This window comes from Plasmodium vivax, chromosome 8 (genome assembly GCF_000002415.2).
Source record: "Plasmodium vivax chromosome 8, whole genome shotgun sequence".
Taxonomy (NCBI): Eukaryota; Apicomplexa; class Aconoidasida; order Haemosporida; family Plasmodiidae; genus Plasmodium; species Plasmodium vivax.
The window spans coordinates 1,555,506-1,581,696 of record NC_009913.1 but is presented as its reverse complement, the minus strand read 5'-3'; the positions used below and the strand labels follow the sequence as shown (position 1 = coordinate 1,581,696).

Sequence of the window (26,191 nt, the reverse complement as noted above, 5' to 3'; positions counted from 1 at the left end):
CAAAGCGCACTCCAGTGGAGAATAAAAAAAAAAAAAAAAAAAAAAAACCAAGCTACGAAAGGGAATGGGAAAAATTACAAAACTGTGCTCTTGCGTATGCGCCACTCAGCACATCAAGTGCAAAAGTCCCACCTTGAGAAGAATACCCGCGTGGTTTCACAACGTTTCGGCGCGTGCTGAATGAGGGTGGGGTGGACACATGCCCGTTTGGAAGAGTGCCATGAAAGTATGCCCCGCGGGGTTTGCCATTATGAGTGCATTTATGAGTACATGCTCCCCATATGTATGCATTTATGAGTGCATTTATGGGTACACGCTCCCCATATGTATGCATTTAAGAGTTCATTTATGGGTACACGCTGCCCATATGTATGCATTTATGAGTTCATTTATGGGCACACCCCCCACTCGTTAGCCCAAAATGCACCGCGACGACGAACACGTAGACAGGGAAATCCTGGAAAAGCAGCAGGAAATAATAAAGTGCGCCAAGCAACAGGACTTCATAAGGCTCCAAATAATCATCCAGCCCTACATCCTTCGCAATGACGTCGAAATGTTGAACGAAATTAACATCTTACACTGGGCGTGCTACTGTGGCTTCACGGAGCTAATCAAAAGGTTAATCAATCTGGCTGTAGATATAGACAAGGAAGACCTAGTTAACAACGATACAGCCATTTACTACGCAATAAAGAATAGCCACTACGAAATTGTGCTCCTCCTAATCAAGCACTTTGGCCCATCCATTTTATTTCATAAAAATAGGAGAAAAATGAGTCCCTTCCTAACAGCCATTAGCGAATTTAATGAGGGTAAAATTTTGGAAGCTTTACACATCTTAGAGCTACTCTACCTGAACGGAGCTAGTCTGGAGGAACAAAATGAACATGGGCAGACTGCCCTCTTCCTAAGTGTAAAAAGAAACAACATAAGTACATTGCAGTGGCTACTCAGTAAAGGTGTTAATATTAACCATCGAGACTTTTATGGGAACACCATTCTGCATATCGCCGTCAAACACTGTGATGTGGACATCCTGAGACTCCTCTGTGATTATGGGTCCCTACCTTTGGTTCATCAGACGTCCCTACAAAATGACAATACCAATGTGCTCCAACTGTGCCTAAGGAACAGATACTTTTTGGTTTTCATTTTGCTAAACAAGTGGATGCTACAAGATAAACTCTGCAAAGGGATTAAAATTTGCAAAACTGTATACGCCTTTTACTTTTGGTTCTTCGCCATCTTAAATTTAATTGTCTTTGCGAACATTTCTAGATCCTTTTGGGCTTTTAGGAAGTACCATGCTTTGTCCATCACCTGGCTAGCTATTTGGCTCTTCCAGCAGTTCCTTTGGTGCCTTCTTTATTTTAAAAGCCCCGGGTTTTACAAGCAAAATGAAACTCTAACCAAAAGGCACGGGAAAAGAAACACCCCCTTTGCCTACACCTACGATGGCTCCTTCAAAAAAAAGGCCGAGTATCAGCTGAACGGCCTCGAGATGGAGCTATACAAACTTAACAAAAGCATCTCTTCGTCGCTTATGCATCCACAGAAAATGAATAAGGACGATCACGCTAAGTACGACCAACTCGTCGCCCACCTGGAGGGCCAGAAGATGCCTCTCTATGCGCAGGTTTCCCAGGAGCGAGTCAACTCCCTCGACGCCGACTACAGGAATGCCATACTCTACAATAGGAATCCCCGGGTGGGTGCCGCGCAGCCGCGGCGGTGTAGCCATGCGCTATAGGCATGATGGTGTAGCTGTGGAGAACTTGGGGGTCACTCCCCTCTGTCACCGCTAACCGCTACCCCCATACCGCTTCCCCCCTCGCAGAACGTCTGCGTCACGTGCAACATCGTCAAGCCCCCGAGGGTGCACCACTGCGCGGAGTGCTTCCACTGCATCGTGTAAGTTTGGGGCGCCCCGCTTCGGCGTCCATGAGCAGCTTCACCGCGTTGGCACTTCACCGCGTTAGCGCTTCCCCCCCCCTGGCAGACACCAAGACCACCACTGCGTATGGGTTGACAACTGCATCGGTACGCCGCCTCCCCCCGTGGACTTGCGCAGAAAATTGCCTCTCCGAAAAATGCCCCTCCGAAAAATGCTCCTCCACAAATTACTTCTCCTCAAGTTGCCTCTCCACAAACAATTCGCCCCCTTTTCCTCGCCCCCTTTCACCCCCCCCTCGCAGGGATAAAAAACCAGCGCGCCTTCTACCTCTTCATATTTTCCATTTTCGCCCTGCTGCTCTACAACTACTACTACGTTTTCTTGTACTTCAGTTTGTTTCACAAGACGGTGGACTACGTAAGGGGATATCCTGCTGTGCAGTCAGCTTGGCCCGCGCATCCTGCTTACCGCCCATTGGGCCATTTCCCCTTCTTTTCCTTCCAACCGCTTGGCGCCCACACATTTCCCCCCCCCCACAGGCCTTCGCCCTGCTTGTAATCCTGTGCAACTTCATCAACATCACCCTGTTCGCCTTCATAACATATTTGTTCGCGCGCAACACGAGGACCATTCTAACGAACATCACCTTTTACGAGCACTTTAAAAAGTGGGAAAAAAAATAATTTGCCATCTACATATGCACACAGGAACACTTAACGTGTGGCTGTGGGAACGGGTCTACCTCCACCCTTACGACTCTTTTTTTTTCTCTTTTTTATATTCCATTTGGCCACTGTCCATTGTTTCCTTTTTTTTTTTTTGGCAACTTTTTTGCAGGCCGAGCCACATAACGGATAAGTACAACACAGAGTTGAGGTGCTGGGACTTCCAAAATTTAAGCCTTAAGAAAGCGTTCAGGTTAGATATAGCAAAAGGGGGGGGAAAAAATAGCCCACGTTTTTGCTCATTGTCCCATTTTGAGTTGCCAATATGTGATGCGTAAAGGGTGCTTCTTTTTATGTGCTCTTTTATTACCCTTTTTATTTTCCCCCCCACCTGCGCAGAAACGTGTACTCCTTTTGGTCCCTAAATTACGACGAGCCCTACCTAAGACACGGCAAAAAAGCAGTAACCTTTTTTTCTCCCCCACATGAATACGTATAAAAATGTGTATATATATGTGTAAATATACCAACACGCATTCCCTTGCGCACTTCCCCCCTTTGCAGACTGACGATATTTACTACACGCTTATCTCGGACAGAATATAGGAGAAGATAGTGCTGCACGCGGCATAGTTCCTGCCCACCCATTGTTCTTACCCGCTGTTTTTTGATGACTCTTTTTTTTTTTTACAATTTTTTTTTTAAGCGCGTATCTGTTTAACACATTGTTTTACCCCTTTTACAACCCCATGTGGTATCAGCAAAGGGGGGAAAATGGACGAATGGCAAAAGCTCCAAAGTAGTAATTTTTTTTCTTTCCTTTTCTGCGTACATTACGAACACCGCTTTGGCAGGAATGCCACCTTCAGAGTTTCTTCCCTGCACTACTCCCCTTTTTTTTTTTTTTTTTAGTACTCCTTCGCTAAATAACTGTTTTTGTTTTTAATTTTAATTATAATTCTACTGTGTGAAACGCGTATTTTTCTGTGCCCCTATATGAGGTGCCGTGAGAAGAAGCATAAACAGTTGAGTCCCCTTTTTTTCTTCTTTTTTTTTTCTTCCCCCTCCCGCTTGTGCTGTGCCAACCCAACAGTAACATCTCACCATCACCGTTGCAAAAAATCTCTTTTTTTTTTTCTCCGAAAAAGGGGAGAGGTACCCAATTAGGGAACACCCCTAAGGGGTAAAAACACACACGGAGGGAGTGACAAATGCACCGAAAAGACAACCCTCCTCTGTGCTGCCTCACGAGGTGACTTCTTCAAACTTCCTCCCCCGCAACGCTCCCCTTGCGTAGCTACTAAATGTGTGCTCTCTTAGAGGAAGAACAGAAGCATAACGCATTTGTGTGTGCCCCTGCGTGGGTATTTTGCATGTGTATACAATTTTGTGCAGCTACTGCAATTACTGCAATTTTTTTTTTTTTTTTTTTTTTTTTTTTCTTTGCACTCTTTGTGTGCGGGAATACGGCCCCTTTTCGCAAAGTTGGAAAAAAAAAAAAAAAATTAGGGTAAAGAGTCCAAGTGCCCCTCGCGAATCTTCGCCCGTATTTCCGCGAACTCTTTGCGGAGGTTTCCCCCCTCATGCGGTCGTTCCTGCGAAGGGTTTCACTGCAGCGTTAGCGCGTTTTATGCGCCTTCTTATGCGCCTTCTTATGCGCCTTCTTATGCGCCTTCTTATGCGCCTTCTTATGCGCCTTCTTATGCCCCTTCTTATGCCCCTTTTTGTGTACCTTTTTGTGTCCCCTTTATTCCCCCCCCATTTGCTTCTTCCCCCCACGGGAGCAACACAGCGCTTCATTCCCCTCGCGCGGAGAAGTCCCTGGATCTCCCACCCCCAGATCGACAAATCGATCACACGTGGAAACTTTTCGCAAATCACCCGAAACGCTGCAACGTATTAGCGCCAAAGGAGGCCCCCTCCAAACGCGCACGCTCCTTGAAGGGTAGGACGAGACGGCCCAGCCGCTACGCCCCAACCGCTACGCCCCCCAACATGGAGCCGCAAAACATACGGAGAAAGGTGGAGAGCGAAAACAACAACCGCATCCACATCGCCAAGGCCAAGTTCCGCAACTGCCTGTGCCTCTTCAACAGCTACTCCAAGTGCTACCTGAACATCAGGAAGAAGACCAACCGGGAGACTTCCAAATATGAAAAAATATATGGAAATGAAAACATCAGAATTCGGGAGGAAAAGAAGGCCAGTAGTTCGGCCAAAGAAACATCCCTCGAGTTTACCTACCCCTACCGGTACCAACAAAACAGAAGCGTCTTCCTAATTATAAACAGCGAAAATGTCAATTCGGGCAACTCCAGCATATGCCACAATGACGTTATATACATCATATATAACAATAAAAAGTATGAACATGTTAATGTGCAGAAGAGGAAAAAAAAGAGAAAAAAGATGAGGAAAAAAATAAGGAAAAAAAAAAACGCCTTACATGATGGGAAAGGGGACAACTACGGCAGTCTAATGGGCTCCACCCCCAACCAGCCGTTCGACGCCAACCCGATGTACAACAGCACCATATTCGAAACGAGCAACATGAATTTCGGCGAGACGTATGATAGTAAAAAGAAGAAAAAGAGGGGAAAAGCGGCCCAAGGGGGGATATCCGCATTAACTAGCAAAGCGGGCAAAATAAAAAATAAAAAAAATATCATCTTCTCGGACGACGACGACTCGGACAATAACTACGAACATGTCTTCACGCACATCAATTCGAACCTCCACTTTCTGAGCGTCTCCAATGATCACATAGAGAAAGAGAAAAATCTTTACATCCAAAACGAAAGGTACGTCAACTGCAAAGATGTCATATTTAGGAAAATGAAGTTTAAAAAAACACTCTTCCTCAATCTGGACACCTACAACTCGTGGATAATCATCAAGAAAAGCATCCTGGTGAATGAGTACCTCAGCCGCTTGGCCCAAAACGACCTGGCAGATATAAACGACGTTCTCTACGACGTCATGAACATGCGCAGCAGAGTGGTTAACTGCTACACGAAGGTGTACATAAATGATTACTTCCTGCTGGTTAATAGTAAGACGAAGGAGATATTGGGCGTCCAAAAGGTCCCAGCAGAAAGCCTCCATAAGGGTACTTCCCATAAGGGTAGCGGGCATAAGGGCAGCACCCATAAGGGCACTCCCCACACGGGTAACTCCCACACAGGGGGGGAAGCCAGTCCGGAGAAGAGGGAACCCCCCTACGGCAATGCCCTGGAGAATTACGAATCCAAGTGCTACAGCCTTGTGCTCATCAAAAAAATGAGCCTCAGCCACCTCTTCGGAACGGCCACAGACATCAACATCACCTTCGCCTTCCACAACGTGTGCCTCACGAGTTACAACAAAATTAATGACACCAGCGCCTACATGCTCATCTATAATTACAACCTCACCAGGGAGAGTCAGATCTTTTTAACAAAGTCTAGCGGTCAAGGCGAACAGATCAGGGCACCCGCACCCGACTCGCAGAGCCCCCCGCAAGGAATCAGCCACGAAGACCTTCTCTATTTCAATAACTATATAACGAAAAAGATCGCGGAAAACTACCTCAGCTACAGCCTCTACATTAAGGAGTGCCTCCTCATCATCGACATTCTGTATGTGCTCAACAACAGCTACGGGAATTTGATTTACATTAAGGAGCAGTACAAGTATGACCACCAGACGTACTACTCCTACGTGTGCGGCCTGCTGCAGAGGAGCAGGGCGCGCCCCGAGTTGGGGCCGGACGCGCGGGGGGACTCCAGCTCGGTGTACTCCCTCTCGGACAGCGACGGGGGAAGCGGTCACAGTGGAAGTGGCGATGGTGGTGGGGATTCCTCCGCGCCCTCCTCGTGCTCCGCGTCCCCCGCGTCCGCCTCCTCCCGCGCCTCCACCGCGTCGACGGAGCAGGCCAGAGCCAAGGCCAGCCTGACCGCGGAGGAGAAGCAGCTCCTCGGCGAGCTGGACGACGACTTGGTGTACCTGATGCCCAAGTACAAGCTGGTGTTTCACCCGCTTGTGCTCAGCGACCGAGAAAGCAACAGCAGCCACTTGGAAATCACGAGGGAAATATTAAAGCTGGGGATTTGCCTACGGCGCATTCAGCGCTTTATCGAAATTAACAAAAGGGGACAGTCCTGCAACTCCACCTTCGACATGTTCTGCTGCTGCCTCTACAACATCAGCATGCACATCCTAAACCATGTTAACAAAATTGAAGAAAATGTTAGGAACGTTTATAATTTTTCCAAAATATATATGAAGGACGGCACAGGGGGGGGAGGAGGCTACTACCCCCCAAGGGGAAACAAAACGTGGGAACAAATCCCTGGGGGAGAAACCCAAACCCGATTGAACGACCAACCCATGTGTCTCTTTGACGCAAATGCGCTATCTACATGCACAGATCCAGAGGAAAAAAAAATTTTCTTCAGCATCAACAATTTGTTTAGAAAAAATGTCCAAGACTTTAACCTCTTTTTTAACATTAATATTGACAAGGCGGAGGACATCTCTCTTTACAAAATAAAAATCATTGTGCTTCCCCTCCTCCAGGTGGGGAAGCTGCTTAACAAAATCATTAACAAAATTATTAGCAAGAAAAAGATGAACAATTCGAGGTACCTAATCGATTTGATTTACAAGTTGCAGGAGTACCTACACTCGGATAGCATCAACAGAACTGTGCTTATCTATTTGCTAAAGAATATTACCACCCCTCTGTTTGACTTTATAAAAAATTACATCTACTACGGGAAGGTCAAAGACACGCATAGAGAGTTCTTCATCCACGAGAATAGGAACATCACCCCGTATTATAAACAGACCAACAAATTTTACTGCACCAATATATTTAAATACATTTACAAAAAGTATATTGACATGTCTACCAATTATTGGGGAGCCAAATACGTCATCCTGAACAGTAAGGTTCCCACGTTTTTGAGGAGTGTCTCCTACCATATTTTCATCACCGGGAAGTATATAGACGTCCTTTCCGCGTGCTCCAAACTGTTGACTCTGCAGAGCAGGCGTGGACATCGCCTCTACACAGAGGGGGTAGACTCCCCATCGATGTATGCACCGTATAAAGGGGCCATCCACGGGGGGGAGGGCGACTCCCCCGAAGATGAAGCACACCAAATGGAGGCAAACAATCCATTCCAGGAAGAAGAAAACGATCTGTATGGAGGGCTACCGCCCCCCCTCCGCAACAACAAAACGTGCCTCCTAACATACGACGGAAACAACAAGACGTATGAGCACCTCATCCACAACCAACACCTATTTGCTTCCAAAAAAATGTTCGAGCTGTACATAAAAAAAATTGACATCAAGGAAAAGATAAAGCATCATTATTTTTTCTTCTTCCTTCAAATTAGTGACTACTTAAAATATTTTTACATCCTAGCACATGAACATCTGGAAAAGCTCTACAATAGCAAAAAGAACAGCAACGTCTTGAATAAGCTCAAGAACTTTTTTGACATTTCCTTGAGGTCCTCTGTTCTATACCACCTGAAGTACCGCCACGACTACAACGTCGACGTTTCGGACATCCTCAGCATCATCGATAATGTTAACCTGATTATTGACTTGAGAAATTTCTACCTCAATAGTAGCCAAGTTCGCGTTGGTAGGGAGCAACAGGGGGATGCCCTAGAGAGTGGCCAAGACGACGGCGGAAGGACGCCACTTCAGTGGCAGCAGAGGGGAGAGCAAAGTGGTGTCTACTACCAGGAGGGGAACCTCCAAGGTGGGAATTCCATCAGAGGGGCCCCCACCCAATCGGAGGACGACACCGACTTGGACAGCGAAACGGAGAGCCCCTCAGATGGGGAACAACAAACAGGGGGAACACCCCTCACCATGAAGGAACAAAAAAGTAGAAAGACAAAAAAAAAAACCAAAAAAAAAATGCAAAAAAGGAAAAAAAAAAATTATGCCTCTTTAGGAAGAAGGACCCAAAATGGATCCACTCTCGAACAGCAGCACCTCCTGGGAGAAAAAAAAAAAATACTAGCCAACCTAAAAAACAACGTGCTCAATAATATACATAATAATATGCAAACCAACACAAACGTAGAAATTTACAAAGGGCTGGTCCTCTCCTACCACAACCTCTTTCCATATAACTTAATATTTAACAACGTAACCATTTTTAAGTATACTCTCATTTTCAGAATTTTAAATTACTGCAAATATATTGAGCACAAGCTCACGGAGGTCTGGCTCAACCACATGTTCGTGAAGAACATCTTCCTCAACGAGGAATGCAAAAATAACTTGATGATGTGCATACACACGAGGGAATGCATGGCTCACTTCCTAAAGTGCTACACCTACCACCTACAGAACGACGTGATCAAATCGGAGTATGCTCACATGAATGGCAAGCTAAAGGAGACTCTCATTTTCGATGACATCATACACATCCATAACGCCTACCTCAATAACATCCTCAGATACTCATTCATAATGAACCAAAATATTATTCACTCCATTTTAAAATTGATGTCAATATCGCACATTTTCACCAGACACATTTTGAAATTTAACTTTAACAAAAATGAGCAGCTCGAGCGGGTCTCCGCTCGCGAAGGTGGCAAGTGCGACCGCGGTGGGGGCAGCCACGCCGTCCACTCCAACCAGGGGACGCATGACCGCCACGCCGGCCACTCCAACCCGGACGAACACCCGAGCGGAACCGAGAAGACCAAAAAGAAAAAAAACAACTACCACAGGAAGTTCATTCAGGAACTCCTCAGCGACCAGGCCTACATCTCCATGATCCACAACACCATCAAGCACTACGACAAGCACTTCAAAAATTTCTTCCTACACCTCACGGACTACGTCAGCAACAACATCGATGACTATGCGCATAACTTTCTAGTCAAACTGGATTACAATTTTTATTACACGAATAAGTACCAGATGAGCGGCGCCCACGTGGTTGGGGAGCCCAACGAGGGGGCGGAAGGGGAAGCAGACGCGGAAGTAGACGCGGCAGTAGACGCGGCAGTAGACGCGGCAGTGAACTTCGCTCCAGCTGAATATCGCACCGGAGAAGGTGTTTCCCCACACGCGGGTTCCTTCGAACGGGGTAACCTCGCCCAGCGCGGGAGACATCTCGGGGGGCGAGTCGGCGGACCGGCAGGTGGAAGCCCCTCGAGCGGAAGCCCCCCGTCCACCCCGAACCGACTGGCTTACAACCAGGAGTACGGCCACTCAGCGGGACATACTGTAGATCATCCTGTAGGCCATCCTGCAGCCCATCCTGCAGCCCATCCTGCAGCCCATTCCGCCGCCCCCTATGACCACCCCACCTACGCCGCGGCCTACTCGACCAACTACGAGGCGCACCCCCGCCAGCGATATGCCCACCCCTCAAGAGGCACAACTCACGGAGGCGACCAGGCGGACTACAGCCGAGGCGCGAACGACCACAGCGTGCACTATGCAGACGTCCACATCCCAGTGACACACCGCAGGAACAAGTACCCGCAGACGCACCTAAACAAGGAACACATGCTCAGCGAAAACAGGTTCGCCCCCTACCACCTCGGCAGTCAGAACCCCCCCTACGCAGTTAACCCCTACGAGCAGGACGAAAACGGCTACGACGGCAAAATGGGCACCCCCCCCACCGGCAGCGCCACCTACAGCAAGCTGAAGAAGTACGGCGCGCATCACAGTGAGAACCTGCCCAGCGTCAACGCGGCCGGCATCAACGCGGCAGGCATAAACGCGACCAGCATCAACGCGGCCAGCATCAACGTCAGCGGCATCGACGTGAACAGCATCGACATAAGCGGCATCGACGTGAACTCCGTCGACCAAAACGCGTACAAGAGCAAATTCATCCCGCAGTAGGGTTCTCCCTACCGCGCGGATATGACTGAATTCCCCCACGTAGGTGAAAAAGAAGAAAAAGAAAAAAAAACTTTATGCCCACGCGCACACATACATGTGTCACTTTCTAACGGGGGAACAACCTGGGCAGTCGCACACCCGTTGAAGGAGCCATTTTGCAAATTTTTTTTTTTAACTTTGCTCCTTTTTTCCTCGCTAAGGCGCCACCGTTGTGCATCCATTTGGCAAAACGGAGGGTACATATGTGCATATATATATATATATGTATATATATAGGGGGCGCCTTTTTTTTTTTTTTTTTTTCGTAACCCATTTCGTATGCACGCTGAAATTGGCCGCATTTTTGTGGAAGAATGCCCCTTCGTTCACCCCCACGGCCGCCTCAGCAAACGCGTGGAAAACACTTCGCAACAATTTGCCAACTTTCATCTCAAGAGGGAACACCAAAGCAGAAGAAGCGAAAAAACTGCCCCTAGTGTACCGCTTAACAGAGTAAATTACGTGAAAGCCCCTTCCTGACCGAGCAGCTCACAACGGGAGAAGCGTGACCTTTGTTTTGCTCCTCCTCGCAGTGTAACCCAAGCGAAGTGGAAGCTGCTCCCCCGCCTTTTCCCGAGGAGTCCAAACTTGAGTATAGCACCAGTGAGGGTGACGCACACACCACACCCCTACCAATACCTCCCCAACAAAATGAAATGCCAAGTGGATCGCCCCGTTACACCAAACGAAGAGCTAAATGGGGGCCAACAAAATGTAGCCAAAAATTACATCCCCCATTTGTATCAATTCCAAAATAATGAAATGAAAAAAATCGATGCGTCTTACTTTGATAATAAATATCTGGGGCTATTTTTTGGAGCATCCTGGTGCAGGTATTGCGTAACTTTCATCCAAAAAATAAATTTTTTTAAAAAGAATTTCCCCTTTATAGAAATTATATACATCCCTTTTGACAAGACATATAATGATTATATAGCTTTCCTAAAAGGGACCGACTTTTACAGCCTTCCTTTTGATAACTATCTCTACGTTTGCAAAAAATTTAATGTTCAAAATTTGCCATCCTTTATGATCATAGCCCCCAACAACAATGTGCTCGTCAAGGATGCCGTGCAGCTCATCAAGACGGATGCCTACGTGGCGAACTTCAAGTCGTTGGTGAAAAATTACACAATTCACCCGAACCAGTTTAAGTTTGGCAACCGATTTTTCGACTTATTTTGCGCATAGTTGGGTGGAAGCTGCTGGAACGAGGTGGGGGAGGAGATGACGGGAGGGCATATCCCCCACCAGGGCACAACTTGTGCGCGACTGTAAAGTTGGCCTATTTTTTGCCCCATTTTCTGCCCCATCTTTTGCCATTTTTTTTGCCTTTTTTTTTGAAAAATTTGTGTTTAAAATTTTGGACGCCGGCCCTCACACATAGTTGTGGAAAACGCGGCTGCGCATGGAGCGCCCCATAGTGGGGGAAACGAATGCAAGGGAGGTTGTCCCCCCTGGGGTGAGAGACCACGCCAAGCGATTCTTGCGAAGTGAGGCGGGGAATGCGGGCGCCCCGTCGGTCACAGGGAAGTAGCGCTGCGTAGTAGGGTGCACAGCAAATGTGGACGCTTCCCCGGGGGGAAGAAGTCCCAAAGGGGGGAGTCCTCAACGGCGGGCGCCCCCGTAACGCTGCCCCGGCTAAACCGCTTCGCACATCGCTTTGCACACCGCTTAGCACACCGCTTCCCACACCGCTGCTCGCTCCACTACGCCGCGTACGGGTCGAGAGAGGTGACCCCCTCCACGACCTCCTTCAGCTTCTTCGAAAACTGGGCCAGCGTGGCCCCGTCGACGAACCTGTGGTCCGCGCCAAACGTCAAGTTCATCACATCCGCGACGAGGATGTCAGATAATGCAGTCAGCTCTTTCTTCTCATTTTTTAATAACAGCTGCTTCTGAATTTTGGAAAGGCCAATTATGCACGCCTGGTTTTCAAACACAATTGGAGTGGCAAAGGTGCCCCCTATGACCCCGAAATTGCTAACTGTGATGGTCCCCCCTGAGATATCACTTTTGCTCAGCTTCATCTGCAAAGCTTTATCACGTAGGGACGTCAGCTCCTTCTGAATTTCAACCACGTTTTTTGACTCCACCTGTTTTATATTCGGCACGAGCAAACCATTCGGGGTGTCCATGGCCACACACACGTTATGGCTCTTAAAAATAGTATAAGCATTTTTTTGAGAATCAAATTTGGAGTTTAGCAATGGGAAGTCCTTCAACACAGTGGAGATGAGCTTAATGAGCACACTCGTTAACGTCACGTTGACGTTGTCCTTCTGCAGGACGCTCTTCTTTATTACATTTCTGGCACTTAGCAAATTTTGCACATTGTACTTTTCGTTTAAGTGAAACAGGGGGATACTCAGCGAGTCATTCATACACTTACACATGGCTAGTTTGATTCCCTTCAGGGGCACTTCCTCCAAGACCTCTCCGTTGAAGTCACTTCCTGCGTTTGAGATTTCTCCGCTTTTTACCTTCTGATGGTAGAGCTCTACATCCAACATCGTTATGGCCTCTTTCGAGAAGTAACTTCCTATCGCGTCTACGTCAAGCTTGTACTCTTGGGCCTTTTTCTTAACCCCGGGGGAGGCCTTCACAGTGGGGGCTTTGCTCCCCTGCTGTGTGACTTTGGCTGGTGAGAGTGGCCCCCCTGGGTCTACCCTCCCGTCCGCCTCATCCGCGACCTCATTCGCGACCACCTCCTCCGCCGCCTCACCCACCTCATCCTCCGTGTCGATTTCGCAAAAGTACGAGCCAATTTTAATCACGTCCTTCTCCTCAGCATACCTCTTCACCAGCACCCCGCTGTACTTGCTCGTTATATCCACCGCCGCCTTGTCGCTCTGGACTGTTAGGAGCGTCTCCATTTCGCTCACGTTGTCTCCTTCGTTTTTGTTCCACTGCGTTATTTCCACCTCCGAAATTCCCTCTCCGATGTCAAACAGCTTGCATTTTACTATCTTAAGTTTCACGCTACTGGTGTTGATGTGGCGACTCAGGGGGTGCCTGCTCATGGGAGGCACTCGGCTGAGGAGGCTCTTCGCCCTGTGCATCATCGTGGGAGGGCAGCGGTGAAGCAGTGAAGCGGTGAATTTTCGCGGTGTGCTATGCAGCTCTGAGCTACAAAGAGACGTGGTTAACGAGGGGAATTGTTCTGGCCGGGGACACCCCTCTCGAGGCAACCTGTTGAGCCACTTTTGCAGGTGGAAAATCGCCTGGTCGCGACTTGCACTTCCCTATTTTGCCGTTGACCGATGCGCAGTCCGGAGGCGGCCAGTTCGTCACTCGAGCCTCTCGACGAATGTACCTTTCCACGAATACACTATACTCATGTGCATACACCGGTGTTGCGTAAGTGGGGGGGCTGACCCTCTGGATCCTTTTGAAAGAGCAGAAAAGGAACACCCAAAAAAGATAGGGCTCACTCGAGGATGTTTTTTTTTTTTTTTTTTTTTTTTTTTTTTCCTTCTCTATTTTTATCGTAAAAATGGGAAAACAGTTACACCTCTATTATGTACAGTTTCCTTTCAGTTTTAATTTAAAAAAAAAAAAAAAAGGCTAGGAAATTCAGGCGTCGTTTCGGAAAAATTGCGGGGGTTCCCTTTTTTCCTTCCCTCGCGCGGGGTCATTTTGCGCGCCTTCTTGTGTGCCGCGTTGCCCCCTCCCCTGGAGGCACTCCAAAATGCAGACCATCCATAGGAAAAGCACTGGGGCCAACAAAATAAAATTCCAGTGGGTACCCCCCTTTGCGGTGCCAAAATTGACGCAGCAGCGGTGCGTAACTACCCCGCGTTTGCCACGATGAAAGGCCCTTCCCTTCTCGGTTCGCCTACTCTTTCGTTTCCCTTCTTGCCTATTTTGGTCCCCACCTGCGACCGCCACTGCGACCGCCACTTCGACCGCCACTACTACCGCAACTACTACTGCCACTACGGCCGCCACTACTTTCCCGCAAAGGCACAGGCCCCTCGCCGGTCCCGCTTCAATCCGCGGTGCGCCATGACGACGAAGCAGAGCAGATTAAGCAACCTTACCACTCCCTTTGCCGAAAGAGCTGTATAGCAGTGCCACCTCAAAAAGAACGATCGTTTCACCCCCATCGGGTGGATCTCCCCACCGGTTTACACGCTTTACGGCTGATAACCTGCGTGTGTAATGTGCATTCAGTGGAAGTGATTTCTAAAAGACCACAGGGCTGCTCGCCAGAGGCCGCTTCGCAGGGGGACCCTCCCACGAAGTGGGGTACACACCTGAGCGCTCCTCCAATGGGCAGCCAAACTGTAGAGGAATAAAGTTATTAAAAAAGTTTCAACGTGTAAGCACAACATGGTGAAGCAAAGTATGCGCCTCTTGTTCGTCTCCTAGGAAGAGGTGAACCCAGCTCTCCAGGTGGCCACCCTCCCTTCTCCGTACGCCTTTGCTCTCTCTCCAAAAATGAACATCCCGAAGGAGCACGGCTCGGCTGGCGGAGCCGTAGACGTGACGATACAACTGGGCAGCGACAGAAAAATGAAGGTCGTCAAGAAGGTCGTGAAGGAGAGCGTGAAGGAGGGCGTGAAGGACACCGCGAAGGATACCACTAAACAAGCAGGAGCTCACTGCGAACCGAGCAGAGAAAAAGCGACGGACGAATCCCTCGAGGAAGGAATGAAAATCTACCTGGCGTACTTCCAAAGAAAAATGGCAAAATTTAGAGACACTAACATTTATGAAGTATACACCTTAGAACAAGTTGAAGAAAAAATGAAAGAAGTTGTGGCGGACGTTGTGAGCCTCACCAACCTTCACCCTGACCATGCATACCGTTTTTTAAATTCCTACCACTTTAACTCGAATGATTTGATAGAAGCATGGATGAGGAACCCAAGGGAAGTGCTCGCGAAGGCACACATGTCTCACCTCAGGGAGGGAGACCTCATGGAGGAAGACCTCTGTGCGGAAGATGCGAGTGGTGAAGACGCTCCTCCAGTGGTAGTGCCCCCCACGGACGTAGGCAAACCAACCAAGGAACCCCCCTCTGAAAAACAAACGATTGAGATGGAGAAAGACGCCAAATTTACGTGCCCAATTTTGCTCAACCAGTACGACGTAGAAGACACACACGCACTCAAATGCGGCCATCGCTACTCGAAGGAATGCTGGAAAGGGTACCTCCAAACAGCCATAGACAACGACTTTGACGAAGACGTAATTAATAAAAAGTGCATGGAACCGACATGCCAAGAACTCATCATGAGGGAAGACTGGAAAAGCATCTCCACCCCAGACAGTAACCTCCTTGCACAGTACCAACATATCATGGTAAATATATTCATAAAGAAAAACCCAAGCTTAAAAAAATGCCCCTATGATAAGTGCCCCTACGTTATAGAATCTGTCATGCTACCAGACAACGGAATCATTTGTAGATGCGGACACAACTTTTGCTTCAACTGCTCGGAGGAATTCCACAGACCTGTTACCTGCGCTGTTATTAAAGAATGGAAGGAGCTGCTCACCAAGGGGGAACACAACATCAAATGGATTCGCTCCAACACGAAGCAGTGCCCCAGCTGTGCCAAGTCGATTGAGAAAACGTCTGGCTGCATGAATGTGAAGTGCGTCTGCGGGTTCAGCTTCTGCTGGATGTGCCTGCAGCCCTGGGCGCACCACAAGGGGGGCTTCTACCGCTGCAATCAGTACGTCTCGCGGAGGGGGGAGGTGAAAGGGGGGCCAGCTGAATCACCAGCTGAATCACCAGCTGAAGCACAAGGTGACTCAAAAAGTGATACCCCAAACGACGTGCTGGGAGACACCCCTAACTTGCCGGGCGACACCCCTAACCTGCCGGGCGACACCCCTAACCTGCCGGGCGACACCCCCAACGAGGCGCGCCCCCTCACACCGCAGCACCGCAAAAGCGCGCACGAAGCGCTGCACAAATTCAGCCACTTCAAAACCAGATTCGACGCCCACCAGCACGGAGAAGAATTCTCCATCAAAACGCAGCTCCTTTTCCTTTCCCACTTTTGCGCATCGAACAGCATCGAGCCAACGCATCGCATATATCACTTCCAAAACTCCATCATACAAACCATCCGGTGCAGAAAGATCCTCAAGTGGTCCTACGCCTTCGCCTACTTTGCCACGTGGGATGACCAAAATAAGAGGTACCTCTTCGAGTACCACCAAGGACAGCTGGAAAAAAATTTAGACATTTTACAGAAAAAAACGGAGAGTGTAAATTTGGCTCATTTTCTGACCTCCAATTTGGATGTCAAAGTTGTTCGCGAGGTGGAGGAGCTGACCAAGACGGTGGACGTGTTTTTTAAAAACGTCTGCGACTTTATGGAGAGCGCCTTTGGCCCCTGTGCTGGGAAGCAGCGGTAGAAGCGGCGGCGGCAGCAGCAGAGGGGCGCATCCGTCTAAATTAACCACATCGCCGCGACTCAAATGTTCCCTTTCCATACGGCCTTCACCTATGTGCCGCCAACCAAACAGGAAAAACTTCGCTCCTCACTGCAAAAGAGATCGCAAAAGGAGGAGAAGACACCCACATGCACAGGGAGTAAACCCTACTGGGATTTTCCTTTTTAAATCCTCGCAGAAGGGTCATCTTTGCCCTTTTCTGGCACCTCATGTAGGGAAAACAAAACGGTTCGCAGCTCCTGTCACGCTTCGAAAGCAGCAAAGTGTAGAGGGATGCTGTGTGCACTTATGCGAAAATGGGACCTCCCCTCGAACGGGGCTTAGCCAAATGGAGGCGACGAACCACCCGCTACCATTCAACTTGAAACCCTCCGCTTCGGGATGGTCATGGCGTACAAGGACAGCCGGTCGAGGAGCCCCTTCTCCTCTCGACTCATGCTTTTGAGGTAGGCCATCAGCTCGAAATAGTCCGCGTCTTCAGACAGCTCTATGTGGTCCGATTCTGCGGTGGGGTGAAGTGAGGTGAGGAGTGATGCGATGTGGTGTGATGCGATGTGATGTGGCACACACCCAGCGATGTAGCGAAGGGTAAAGCGGATGCCTCGCAAGCACGCTATATGCCTGGGAGATTACTCTACACCCCTGACCAACCGGGCGAACTTACTTAGCGCGTAGAGCGTAAACAACAAACAGCTGCTCTCTTCTGCCATGGCCGAGGCACACGGCCCCGCGTACTTGGCCTCGCCAAGCGAATTCAACCCGACGGTTGCCTCCAGCTCGTCGAAGCTCGTGGAGTGATTAATCAAATTAACATGTGAGGGTATGTTCCATGCCAAGAAGTGCGTCACCACCCTGGAGCTAACCATGCTAGTGACGGTCACCGCGTAGGACTTCGTTTCGCTGTTCCTTTGAAACCACTCGACGGAGGGCAGCACATTTTCCCCCCCACAAGCTGCCCCGTAGAACTTATCATCCAGGGCTTTCACCTGTTCGGAGTTGCACTTGTCTGCGCCGAGATCTAAAAGGGGGGAAAAAAAAAGAGGTAATAGGAACGATGCCGCTAATGGAGAGTTACTACAATGTGGCTACTTTCGCAAGCGCCCCTGGGAAAACTCATTCTTCTCACTCAGCCACATGACACTAAACGAGTGTCGTTTTCTCTCTCAGAGTGAAGTCGCTATTTTTTTTTTTTTTTTTTTTTTCTCCCCCGTTTATGCACACCGGATAGTATCAACTCGATCTTCGCGCGGGTCCATTCGACACAGAGGAAGAGGAGAAGTAGGAAGGTGGAAGACTTGAGGGGAAACATTTTAAAATTGGTAGTTATCAAAGTGGGCGGATTTACTTCTTAGTTTTGAGGGAGGTGAACAGATGTCAGAGGGGAGAGAGAACTCTTGGGCAGACATAAAAATGATACGCTTCGTTATGTAACCTACTAGCACGTCCACCCACGTGTTAGCATTTATATAGACACTCCTTTACGATGCAGATTAGGGCATCCCATCCCTCTACCCTAAGGGCACAACTCAAAAGAGAAGCCTTTAAAAGTTACCCTCATCGGGTGTACGTACATTGGAAGCGTATGAAAAAAATAATTCCCAACACAATGAGAGAGAAAAAAAAAATTGTTCCTTCTTGCACTCTGCAGTGTACCTCCCACTTGAAGATGCAACCTTTGACAAGTGAGGGGCTCCTTAATCATCCATCCGCGGGGTCCCTCCGTTTGGAGGTCTACCCCCTTTAACGCTAAGAGGTGAACCCTACAAATGGGTGCACTTCCATTCCCTCACCATGCTTGCAAAAAAAAAATGCTCGAAGTTTTCCTTATGGGGATGTCAAAATGGGGAAGAAACCAAACGGCAGAGAAGACGCCGCAAAATTGTTACAATGCACCATGGAGAGAATGTAAAAGGGCCTCTCCCTGGTGTGCTCACACGAGGTGATGTACCTCCTCGTAGGTGCAGCCAAGTTACACACCTGTTTATGGGGCGCTCGCTGGAGAGCCTTTCCCCATCAGGATTTAAAAATATATGTGGAGGCGCTCCACTTGGAGAGAAACACAAAAACGTAGAAAAGTGAAAACATAAAAAGAAGCGAAATAACCGCTCATACGTAGCGTGGCGATGGTGAGACAAACGAACGTGCGTTGCGAGGTGGCGGAGTGAGCAACCCGCATAGTGGCCAATTCATATGGGTAAATCTACACGATTATAACCCCCGCCCACACGTTCATACGCACACTAGGACATATGCAAACGGATCGACATGTTCTCCCGGTGTAAGTGAAAGGCCCCTCTGGGGGACTCCGCCCCAACTGGGACACTTCTCACCATGTAGAGTGGGAAAAGAAAAAAAAAAAGGGGCCAAAAATAAAAAGAGAAACAAATACAGAGGCTTAGCGGGGGTAAGGGAAGCACCTTCTCACCTCCTTAATGGGTAGTACCAAATTGGTCTTATCGCAAACGGGGTGCGCCCCTTGGGTGGAAACAAGGCAGTTTCGAGGATGGCCTCGCGGTTGGCTGCCTAAGGTTATGAGCGGCGTTCAAACTGGTACTCCATGGTGTCACCGCTCCTACCACCGCTCCCCCCCCTCAGTGTTTGCAAAAGTAGCTGCAGCATTTCCCCCCTGAATCGCACGCCTGTCCAGCGGTTCCAACACCTGCAGTTGCCCCTTTCTCGTACATCCTCACATCGGTGCCCCCTGAAGAAGCATGCACCTTCTGCTCATACCTATTAGCACCCCCCTGGCACCTCATATTCTCCTCCTGGATATTCTGCGCGATTACCCTATTGTAGGCATTTTCTATATTCTGTATGTTCCTCGGGAAAAAAGGAGAGATGATAGGGTTGGCGGTTTTTATAAAATCCTCATTTCTCATAACCTCCGATAGCACTGGGTTCCTATTCATCAAATTATAATTGGCATTGATGCTTGCCCGGACGAAGTCGTCATGGTAAAGCTCATGCGTCCTCAGTGTGTCCGTCTGGATCCACTTGTTCTGCAAGAAGGTCATGGCTAGAGGGTGAGAAGGGTACAGAGAAGCCACGGCTCCTTCTTCCAAATGGTCTTGCTTCTTCATCTCCTTCATGAATTCATCGACGCATTCGAAATGGTCTCTCTCCTCCTTTTCCAAAGTACCACCAACACGATCATTTGCATTTTTGCAACAAACACTGTAACCTCTTCCCTCTGTCTGCATCTGCTCCGACCCTTCATAGGCGTAAAAGATATTCTGCTCTGCGTTTACCTTTTCTATCCCTTCGGCTTGTCTCCACTCCTCCGCTTTGGCCTCACCACCTTCGTCGTACTCTCTCCTCAGGACTTCTATGATGGACCCTTGTTGAGCGACCTCCCCACTTTGTGTGATTTCCCCATTGGAGGTGGCCGACTCGCTTCCTTCCATCGCCCCGCTTCGTTCATTCGCTCCACTTCGTTCATTCACCCCGCTACGTTCACTGCCGATGGGTTCTCCCCCCTCGGTGCGCTCCTCCTTGTCTTCTTCCACTCCCCCCTGCTTGCTCGACCCCCCCGAGACTTCCCCCTCCTCTTCCAAAGCGCCTTCTCTGATTTCTCCCTCGTGCGCCCTTCCCTCTTCCGAAGATTGCGTGCCCTCGCTTCCGTCTGGCTCGTCCTTTCCAGAGCTGCTGCTGCCGCCTTCTTCTTCTCCTTCGCCTGCGTGTGGGGTGGGTGTGAAAATGGGGGGGCACATGAAGGGGGGAGTGCTACACTGCAAGCTGCGAAGCTCTGCTCATAGCTGCGAAACACTGCTGGTAGCTGCCAAACACTGCTGATGGCTGCTCCTTCTCCAACCGTGCCCACCTCGGTAGTACGGGTACAGGTCGCCGTACTCCCGCTTCTTCTGCTCGGCGAGGTGCGCGTTGACGCGCATCCACATGGCGTGCACGTCGTCCTGCGGCAACTCGTTAGGGTTCACAGCACAAGCCTTCTCCATGTACTTCCTGTATTTAATCTGGACGTCACAAGGAATTGGCCTAATCACGTCTTGGATCTTCAAATACGGCTTCTCTTTAATGCAGTCGACTTGGTAAACGTCAGAAATCCACTTAATTTTGGGGATGATTTTTCGCCTGACCGGTACAGGCACAAATGTGTCTCTGAATTTCAAAACAGGCACTTCTACATTAACAACGACAGGCTTGGGGACCATATAGGGAACAGGTACGTCCACCGAAATGGGCACATGTTTCTGCACCTCTACGTTTTTCACAATTTTGGGCTTAAACACCTGCTCTATCCGTGGCGTTGGTAACATCGAGCCATTCTTCTCCTTCAGCTGCATTAGGGACATCTCGTTTCGCAAGCCAAACGTGGGGTGGACTGCTCCTCCTTCGTATGCTTCTCCCCCAACTGCGGCACTTCCCCAGGGAGCCCCCATCCCCATGTCTACACGTGCCTCTGCATGTGCCTCCGCATATACCTCTTCGTGTACCCCCGCCTGTCCTTGCATTGGCCTACTAAAAACGTATGGGAACATCCTATCCTGGCCGACGGACATCGTCTGCTCCCATAATTGGGACTGGCTCATCTCCATCTGTGCATTCCTAACCAGCTTGGCTCCTTCAGAATAATTTTTCTCTTCGTAAAATCTGGAGTTGCTAACATCTTGCTGCTCCTCGCTGGTTTCCTTTCCTTCGCCTGGGTCCCTTTCTCCATCTGCGTCTTCTTCCTTCTTGTCTTTCCCATCCTCACCCTCGTCGTCTGACTTCTTTCTACCCTCGGTGAATCCCTTCGGCACGTACCTGAGCGGGGCATAGGCCGGGTTGGAAAAATGGGCGGGCGGCATGGCTAACCGCGGTGAGAGCGGCGCGCATGTGGGCGCTCCAATTGGTGCACCCATCGAGGGGTAATAAAAAAGGAAGCGGGATAGGGCAGCACACAAACGCAGCGGAAAGACAAGGGTATAATGCTGTCCTATCCTGTGCACCTGTCCGCCTCTCCACCCCCCTTACTTGATGACGTATTCCACCGTCTCGACCTCCTGGAACCTGCGCATCTCCTTCACCTTGGGGACCTCCACGATTTTCTCGACGATTTTCTTCTGGAAAACTGGCCTCTGAATGATGTTCTCCTTCACCTCCACCTTGGGCACGTACTTGAAGCAGTACTGGATGCGCGGCACGTCCACGATTTTGTCTACGAATTTGACCTCCGGCACTTCCACGACCTGCGGTATGCAGCGGAGCGGCATGGGGGGGAGCGGCATGTGGAGGAGCGGCATGTGGAGGAGCGGCATGTGGAGAAGCGTAGAAGCGTAGAAGCGACGAAACGACGAAGTGACGAAGTGACGAAGCGACGAAGCGACGAAGCTACCGCGCTGCCACCCGCGCGGCCACACCGTCCGAGTTAAGAACCCACCTTTTCCACGATTTTCGAGTAGTACTTGGGGACCTCCCTAATCTTGCTCTCGTACGTGATTTTCGGCACCGTCGTTTCTATGGTGCGCACGAAGGGCACCTCGACTGTCCTCGTCACGATGTCCACTGGCTGGTAGGCAGTTATGGCAACCTGCGGGGGGGGGGGGGCAAAAAAGGTGCAAAAAGGGGCAAAAAGGGGGCAAAAGATGGTGAAACAAATGGTACACAAATAAAGCGCATAAAATGGTGCATGGTAAGGCGCATAAAATGGTACACAATAAAGCGCTTAGAAAGGCCCACGAAACTCCACGTGGGGGAAGGCCAACGCGCGGGGCCCCTAGAACCTTACGTATTCCCTCTCCGTGCTCTGGCTAATTTCGACGGCTTTGGCCAGGTCGGGCTCCCCCTCGATGATCTTCTTAAAGTCCCCATTCTCCTTCCCCAGCTGTTGGTCGAACCGGTCGCGCCTTTCTTCGAGCCTTCCTTCGTGCCGTCCTTCGCGCACGGACTGTTTCGTGTCCTCGCTTTCCTCCCGGCAGCAGTTGCTGTTGCCCTTGCACGCGTTGAACATCTTCCTCAAAGAGGGGGCCGGAAAAGGGTGGCGATCTATTCGGTGGTTCAACGGACAGCAAAGATGGTTAAGCAGCAGCAAAGATGGTTAAGAAGCAGTAAAGACGGTTCAGCGGCAGCAAAGACGGTTCAGTGGCAATAAAGACAGTTCAGTTTCAGTTGTTGTGTGTGTCTACGCGCATGTACGTGCTTATGCAAAAGTGTTTTTGTTTGTCTTTTTTTTTTTTTTTTTTTTTTTTTTTTGTGAGCCTGGTTAATCTTCCCTTCGGTCTAAAACATGGGATGGGACAAGCTAACTTAGGTCTATTCTGTTGGCTTCCTTTTTGAGTAGAAAAAAATAAAATAAAAACAATGAAAAATCAAAAGAGCAATGCAAAAGTGCGGAATGAAAAAAGCAAAATGAAAAGAACAATGCAAAATTGCAATGCAAAACTGCGGAATGAAAAACAAGTGAACACTGGCCCCCCACGCGCAGGCAGTGCACACCTCTCTGCAGCGTCAGCTGTAGGGGCGCACATTTCTGCCCCTGCTTAGTTCGTCCACCCCCGGAAAGGTTGCACAGTCTTCACCCCAATGTGTGCAGTGCCTTTTCCACAGAATTCCCCTTCCTTGCAGGGCGGACAGCACCTCTTAGCCAATTTCAGTGCTGCCTATGTTAACCCACAGGGGGAACGTATTCCCCACTAGGCAGCATCCCCCCCACACACGAAAGATTAATTCTACTTTGAACAGAGGAATGGACCCACATTTAGAATTTGACGCTTCCCCCTTTGGCACTTCACGGCAATTTATTTGGTGAGGAAAAGAGTTACTTGCACTATTGGGTGGCCGCTATTTCTACTTTTTTTTTTTTTTTTTTTTTTTTTTTTGGGACATGCCTAGCGTGGCACAACACAATATAAACCGTCGTGATTCAAATGAAAAACGGTTGTGCCTATGGGTTGTACAATGTAAGCGCGCACAAAAGTGCGTCTTCACGTTGGCCTTACACACTTTCGGAGTCACTAGCAAAATAAGCAACCCCCTGATCATCCAAATACATCCCCATGCATATTTAATAAAAACCCAGTTGACAGTCTCTTCCTTCGAAGTATTGCCACATAAAAGGACCATTTATACACACCCATGTGCAGACGAATGCGGGCAATTTCTGCTAATCACTTGGGGGAAGGAGTAAAAACCTTTTCTTATTTTCTTATTTTATTTTTTCGCCCCTCTTTTTGCGGCCACTTTGTAAACTCCAAGTGTTCCTAATTCTGTCTGACTAGGAAGCACGCAGGGTAACCTGTCTTTCCTCTTAAAAGTGAGAATAGCAGCGGAGGAGATGCCTCGCTGAGGAGGAGCCCTGCTCCCTTTTGTCGTAGTGAATAGATAAGCTTATTGAACCACCCCCAGCCCCTTCACAGGGAAAAACCTGGCCCATTTAGAGAAGCGTACAATTGGCTTACCCCCCCGATGTGATTTGTTCCTAAAAGGGTACACCGTGGATGCCTTTTCTATATCTCCTTCTGCTCCACCCCCCCCCCCCCCAAAAAAAAAAAATTACCTGCTATACCTCCCCCATTTGAGCTACAAAAAGGTATTCGCCTTAGGGCAGGTTTCTTCCCTGTTATCTCATCGAACTTCCTCTTTTTTTTTTTCCTTATCTAATGCAAAATGGGGGTTCAGATTGTGCCGCTCAAACGGCTGCACCGAATTGCATGGCCAGCATGTGGCCAAAATGGGGGGAAGAAAAAAGCTCCACATTAAATACCCCCAAAAGGGAGTAGAACAAACGCACGATTAGCAAAAATAAACTCACTTCACAAAAAGAAACGTTCATTTATTGTTCTTCCATCTGAGGGGGGGAAAATATCTGCCTCACCATGAGAATAGCAAAATTGGGGTGACGGAGGGAGCGCCCAAGATGTGTGCTTCGCCACGTGGGACAATGCCAACACGTTTGTCACTCCTCAGTGGGCTGTGCATATGGGTGGGTATAACCCGTTCGTAGGAACAGGCATACATTCCGAGGAAGGGGGTGGACAGTACTGCTTTGAACTGCCGCTGAAAAGGGGGAAAAACAACCTGTGCAACACCCTACGAGTGATTTTTCTGACGCAAAAAAAAATACCACTTGGTATAGGCAAACGCATGCTCCGCGTGCCTCTTCTTTTTTCTGTTGCCAGTTGACATACGTACGTTATTCCTGCCCCAACGCCTTTTTTTTTTTTTTCCTTCCTGTCTACATGTGGAGTGCCCGTTCCGCTTGGAAATTCTACTCACGGGGTGGGGAATGCCAAACAACTGCGGCACGAATGGTCCAAACAGGGGGAAAAACAATGGCAAAAAAAATAAAGTCAACATGGCAAAAAAAGGAAGTCAACATGGCAAAAAAAGGAAGTCAACATGGCAAAAAAAAGGAAGTCAACATGGCAAAAAAAGGAAGTCAACATGGCAAAAAAAAGGAAGTCAACATGGCAAAAAAAGGAAGTCAACATGGCAAAAAAATAAAGTCAACTTGGCAAAAAAATGAAATCAACTTGGCAAAAAATTCAACATGAAGGGTAAATAAGTTTCAAATCGACTGCCTTTTTTTTTGTGCTTCCCCCCCCCGGCGCGCCCCATCTGTACACAGGATTCTACAAATTGTTGCGTTGCTTTCTTGTTTCGGCCGCGTTGGTCACGTCACATCAATTTGTGAATTCGCCACTTTTTCAGTTTTTTTTTTTTTTTTTTTTTACCTCAAAACGGAATTCCCCCGTGCGCATACACCCCAGGTGTGCACATACCCACGAGTGAACAGAAATACAGAAAGGAAAATTCCGCGAAGTACTCCGCTCAGTTGTCCAAATAGTTTTTTCCCTGTGCGGGTAGGTGTATACACACACTTTGCGCGCGCACAGGTATATTCACTTTCGAAGCTGTAAAAAAAAAAAAAAAAAAAAAAAGTACACATAAATATACATATATATATATGCATATGCTAACTACGCCCCTGTGGACCCATGCGTGCCCCGTAGAGTGCTCACTTAACTTTCCCCCCTTGTTACGCCACGCCGTTTGCGCATTTTGCCTGCACGTTGTTTGTCCTTCACTGCGTTTTCGCTAGCTCGGTTGTCCACCGATTGTTCACTGACTGTCCATTGTTGTCTGCCGACGTCCTGTTGCCTTCCCACCGATTGCCCCCTCCGCGCCCAGCTGCTCGCCCAATTTGGCAGGCTCTAAAAACTGGCCGCATATTATGAGCTTACGCCAACCCCTGTAGAGGACGCGCCCTCGACACGGCCATTTTTCGCTGCCAATAGTTAAGGGGCGCCCCCCGCGCGTGAGCTGCGTAGAAGCCGTTCCACCTGCTTAAGAGCCGTTC

The 26,191-nt window shown here is 49.0% G+C and overlaps 7 protein-coding genes across 7 annotated transcripts, besides 15 other annotated features; 4 read left to right on the top strand and 3 right to left on the bottom strand.

Annotated features, from left to right (window-relative positions):
• The first annotated feature begins 388 nt into the window (after positions 1-388).
• Positions 389-432: a microsatellite.
• PVX_119295 (hypothetical protein, conserved) lies at positions 422-3,168 on the top strand (the record flags this gene model as incomplete). Its single annotated transcript, XM_001613006.1, has 8 exons — positions 422-1,711; positions 1,841-1,914; positions 2,003-2,043; positions 2,199-2,314; positions 2,437-2,564; positions 2,735-2,815; positions 2,962-3,025; positions 3,127-3,168. The coding sequence occupies 8 exons, from the start codon at positions 422-424 to the stop codon at positions 3,166-3,168; spliced, it is 1,836 nt and encodes a 611-aa protein (XP_001613056.1).
• Positions 824-900: a microsatellite.
• A 723-nt stretch (positions 3,169-3,891) lies between the features above and the next one.
• Positions 3,892-3,924: a microsatellite.
• A 618-nt stretch (positions 3,925-4,542) lies between these two features.
• Positions 4,543-4,564: a microsatellite.
• Positions 4,558-10,440, top strand: PVX_119300 (hypothetical protein, conserved; the record flags this gene model as incomplete). Its single annotated transcript, XM_001613007.1, has 1 exon — positions 4,558-10,440. The coding sequence occupies one exon, from the start codon at positions 4,558-4,560 to the stop codon at positions 10,438-10,440; it is 5,883 nt and encodes a 1,960-aa protein (XP_001613057.1).
• Positions 9,512-9,551: a microsatellite.
• Positions 10,150-10,177: a microsatellite.
• A 345-nt stretch (positions 10,441-10,785) lies between the features above and the next one.
• Positions 10,786-11,945, top strand: PVX_119305 (thioredoxin-like redox-active protein, putative). The gene has a single exon (XM_001613008.1). The coding sequence runs from the start codon at positions 11,131-11,133 to the stop codon at positions 11,668-11,670; it is 540 nt and encodes a 179-aa protein (XP_001613058.1). The 5' UTR covers positions 10,786-11,130; the 3' UTR covers positions 11,671-11,945.
• A 63-nt stretch (positions 11,946-12,008) lies between these two features.
• Positions 12,009-12,029: a microsatellite.
• A 159-nt stretch (positions 12,030-12,188) lies between these two features.
• Positions 12,189-13,544, bottom strand: PVX_119310 (dihydrolipoamide acyltransferase, putative; the record flags this gene model as incomplete). The annotated part of the gene is made up of 1 exon (XM_001613009.1): positions 12,189-13,544. The coding sequence occupies one exon, from the start codon at positions 13,542-13,544 to the stop codon at positions 12,189-12,191; it is 1,356 nt and encodes a 451-aa protein (XP_001613059.1).
• Positions 12,216-12,238: a microsatellite.
• Positions 13,545-14,922: 1,378 nt separating the features above from the next.
• On the top strand, positions 14,923-16,857 carry PVX_119315 (hypothetical protein, conserved; the record flags this gene model as incomplete). The annotated part of the gene is made up of 1 exon (XM_001613010.1): positions 14,923-16,857. The coding sequence occupies one exon, from the start codon at positions 14,923-14,925 to the stop codon at positions 16,855-16,857; it is 1,935 nt and encodes a 644-aa protein (XP_001613060.1).
• Positions 15,060-15,137: a microsatellite.
• Positions 15,284-15,338: a microsatellite.
• Positions 16,858-17,022: 165 nt separating the features above from the next.
• PVX_119320 (hypothetical protein, conserved) lies at positions 17,023-18,338 on the bottom strand. The gene is made up of 3 exons (XM_001613011.1): positions 18,118-18,338; positions 17,561-17,914; positions 17,023-17,398 (listed from the first exon to the last, which is right to left on the bottom strand). The coding sequence occupies exons 1-3, from the start codon at positions 18,203-18,205 to the stop codon at positions 17,253-17,255; spliced, it is 588 nt and encodes a 195-aa protein (XP_001613061.1). The 5' UTR covers positions 18,206-18,338; the 3' UTR covers positions 17,023-17,252.
• Positions 18,339-18,359: 21 nt separating this feature from the next.
• Positions 18,360-18,382: a microsatellite.
• Positions 18,383-19,487: 1,105 nt separating this feature from the next.
• Positions 19,488-22,843, bottom strand: PVX_119325 (membrane skeletal protein, putative; the record flags this gene model as incomplete). Its single annotated transcript, XM_001613012.1, has 5 exons — positions 19,488-20,563; positions 20,708-21,657; positions 21,868-22,082; positions 22,274-22,423; positions 22,622-22,843. 5 exons carry the CDS (start codon positions 22,841-22,843, stop codon positions 19,488-19,490), a joined length of 2,613 nt encoding a protein of 870 aa, XP_001613062.1.
• Positions 19,707-19,729: a microsatellite.
• Positions 22,844-24,810: 1,967 nt separating the features above from the next.
• Positions 24,811-24,831: a microsatellite.
• Positions 24,832-25,010: 179 nt separating this feature from the next.
• Positions 25,011-25,039: a microsatellite.
• Positions 25,040-25,708: 669 nt separating this feature from the next.
• Positions 25,709-25,729: a microsatellite.
• The last annotated feature ends 462 nt before the right edge of the window (positions 25,730-26,191 follow it).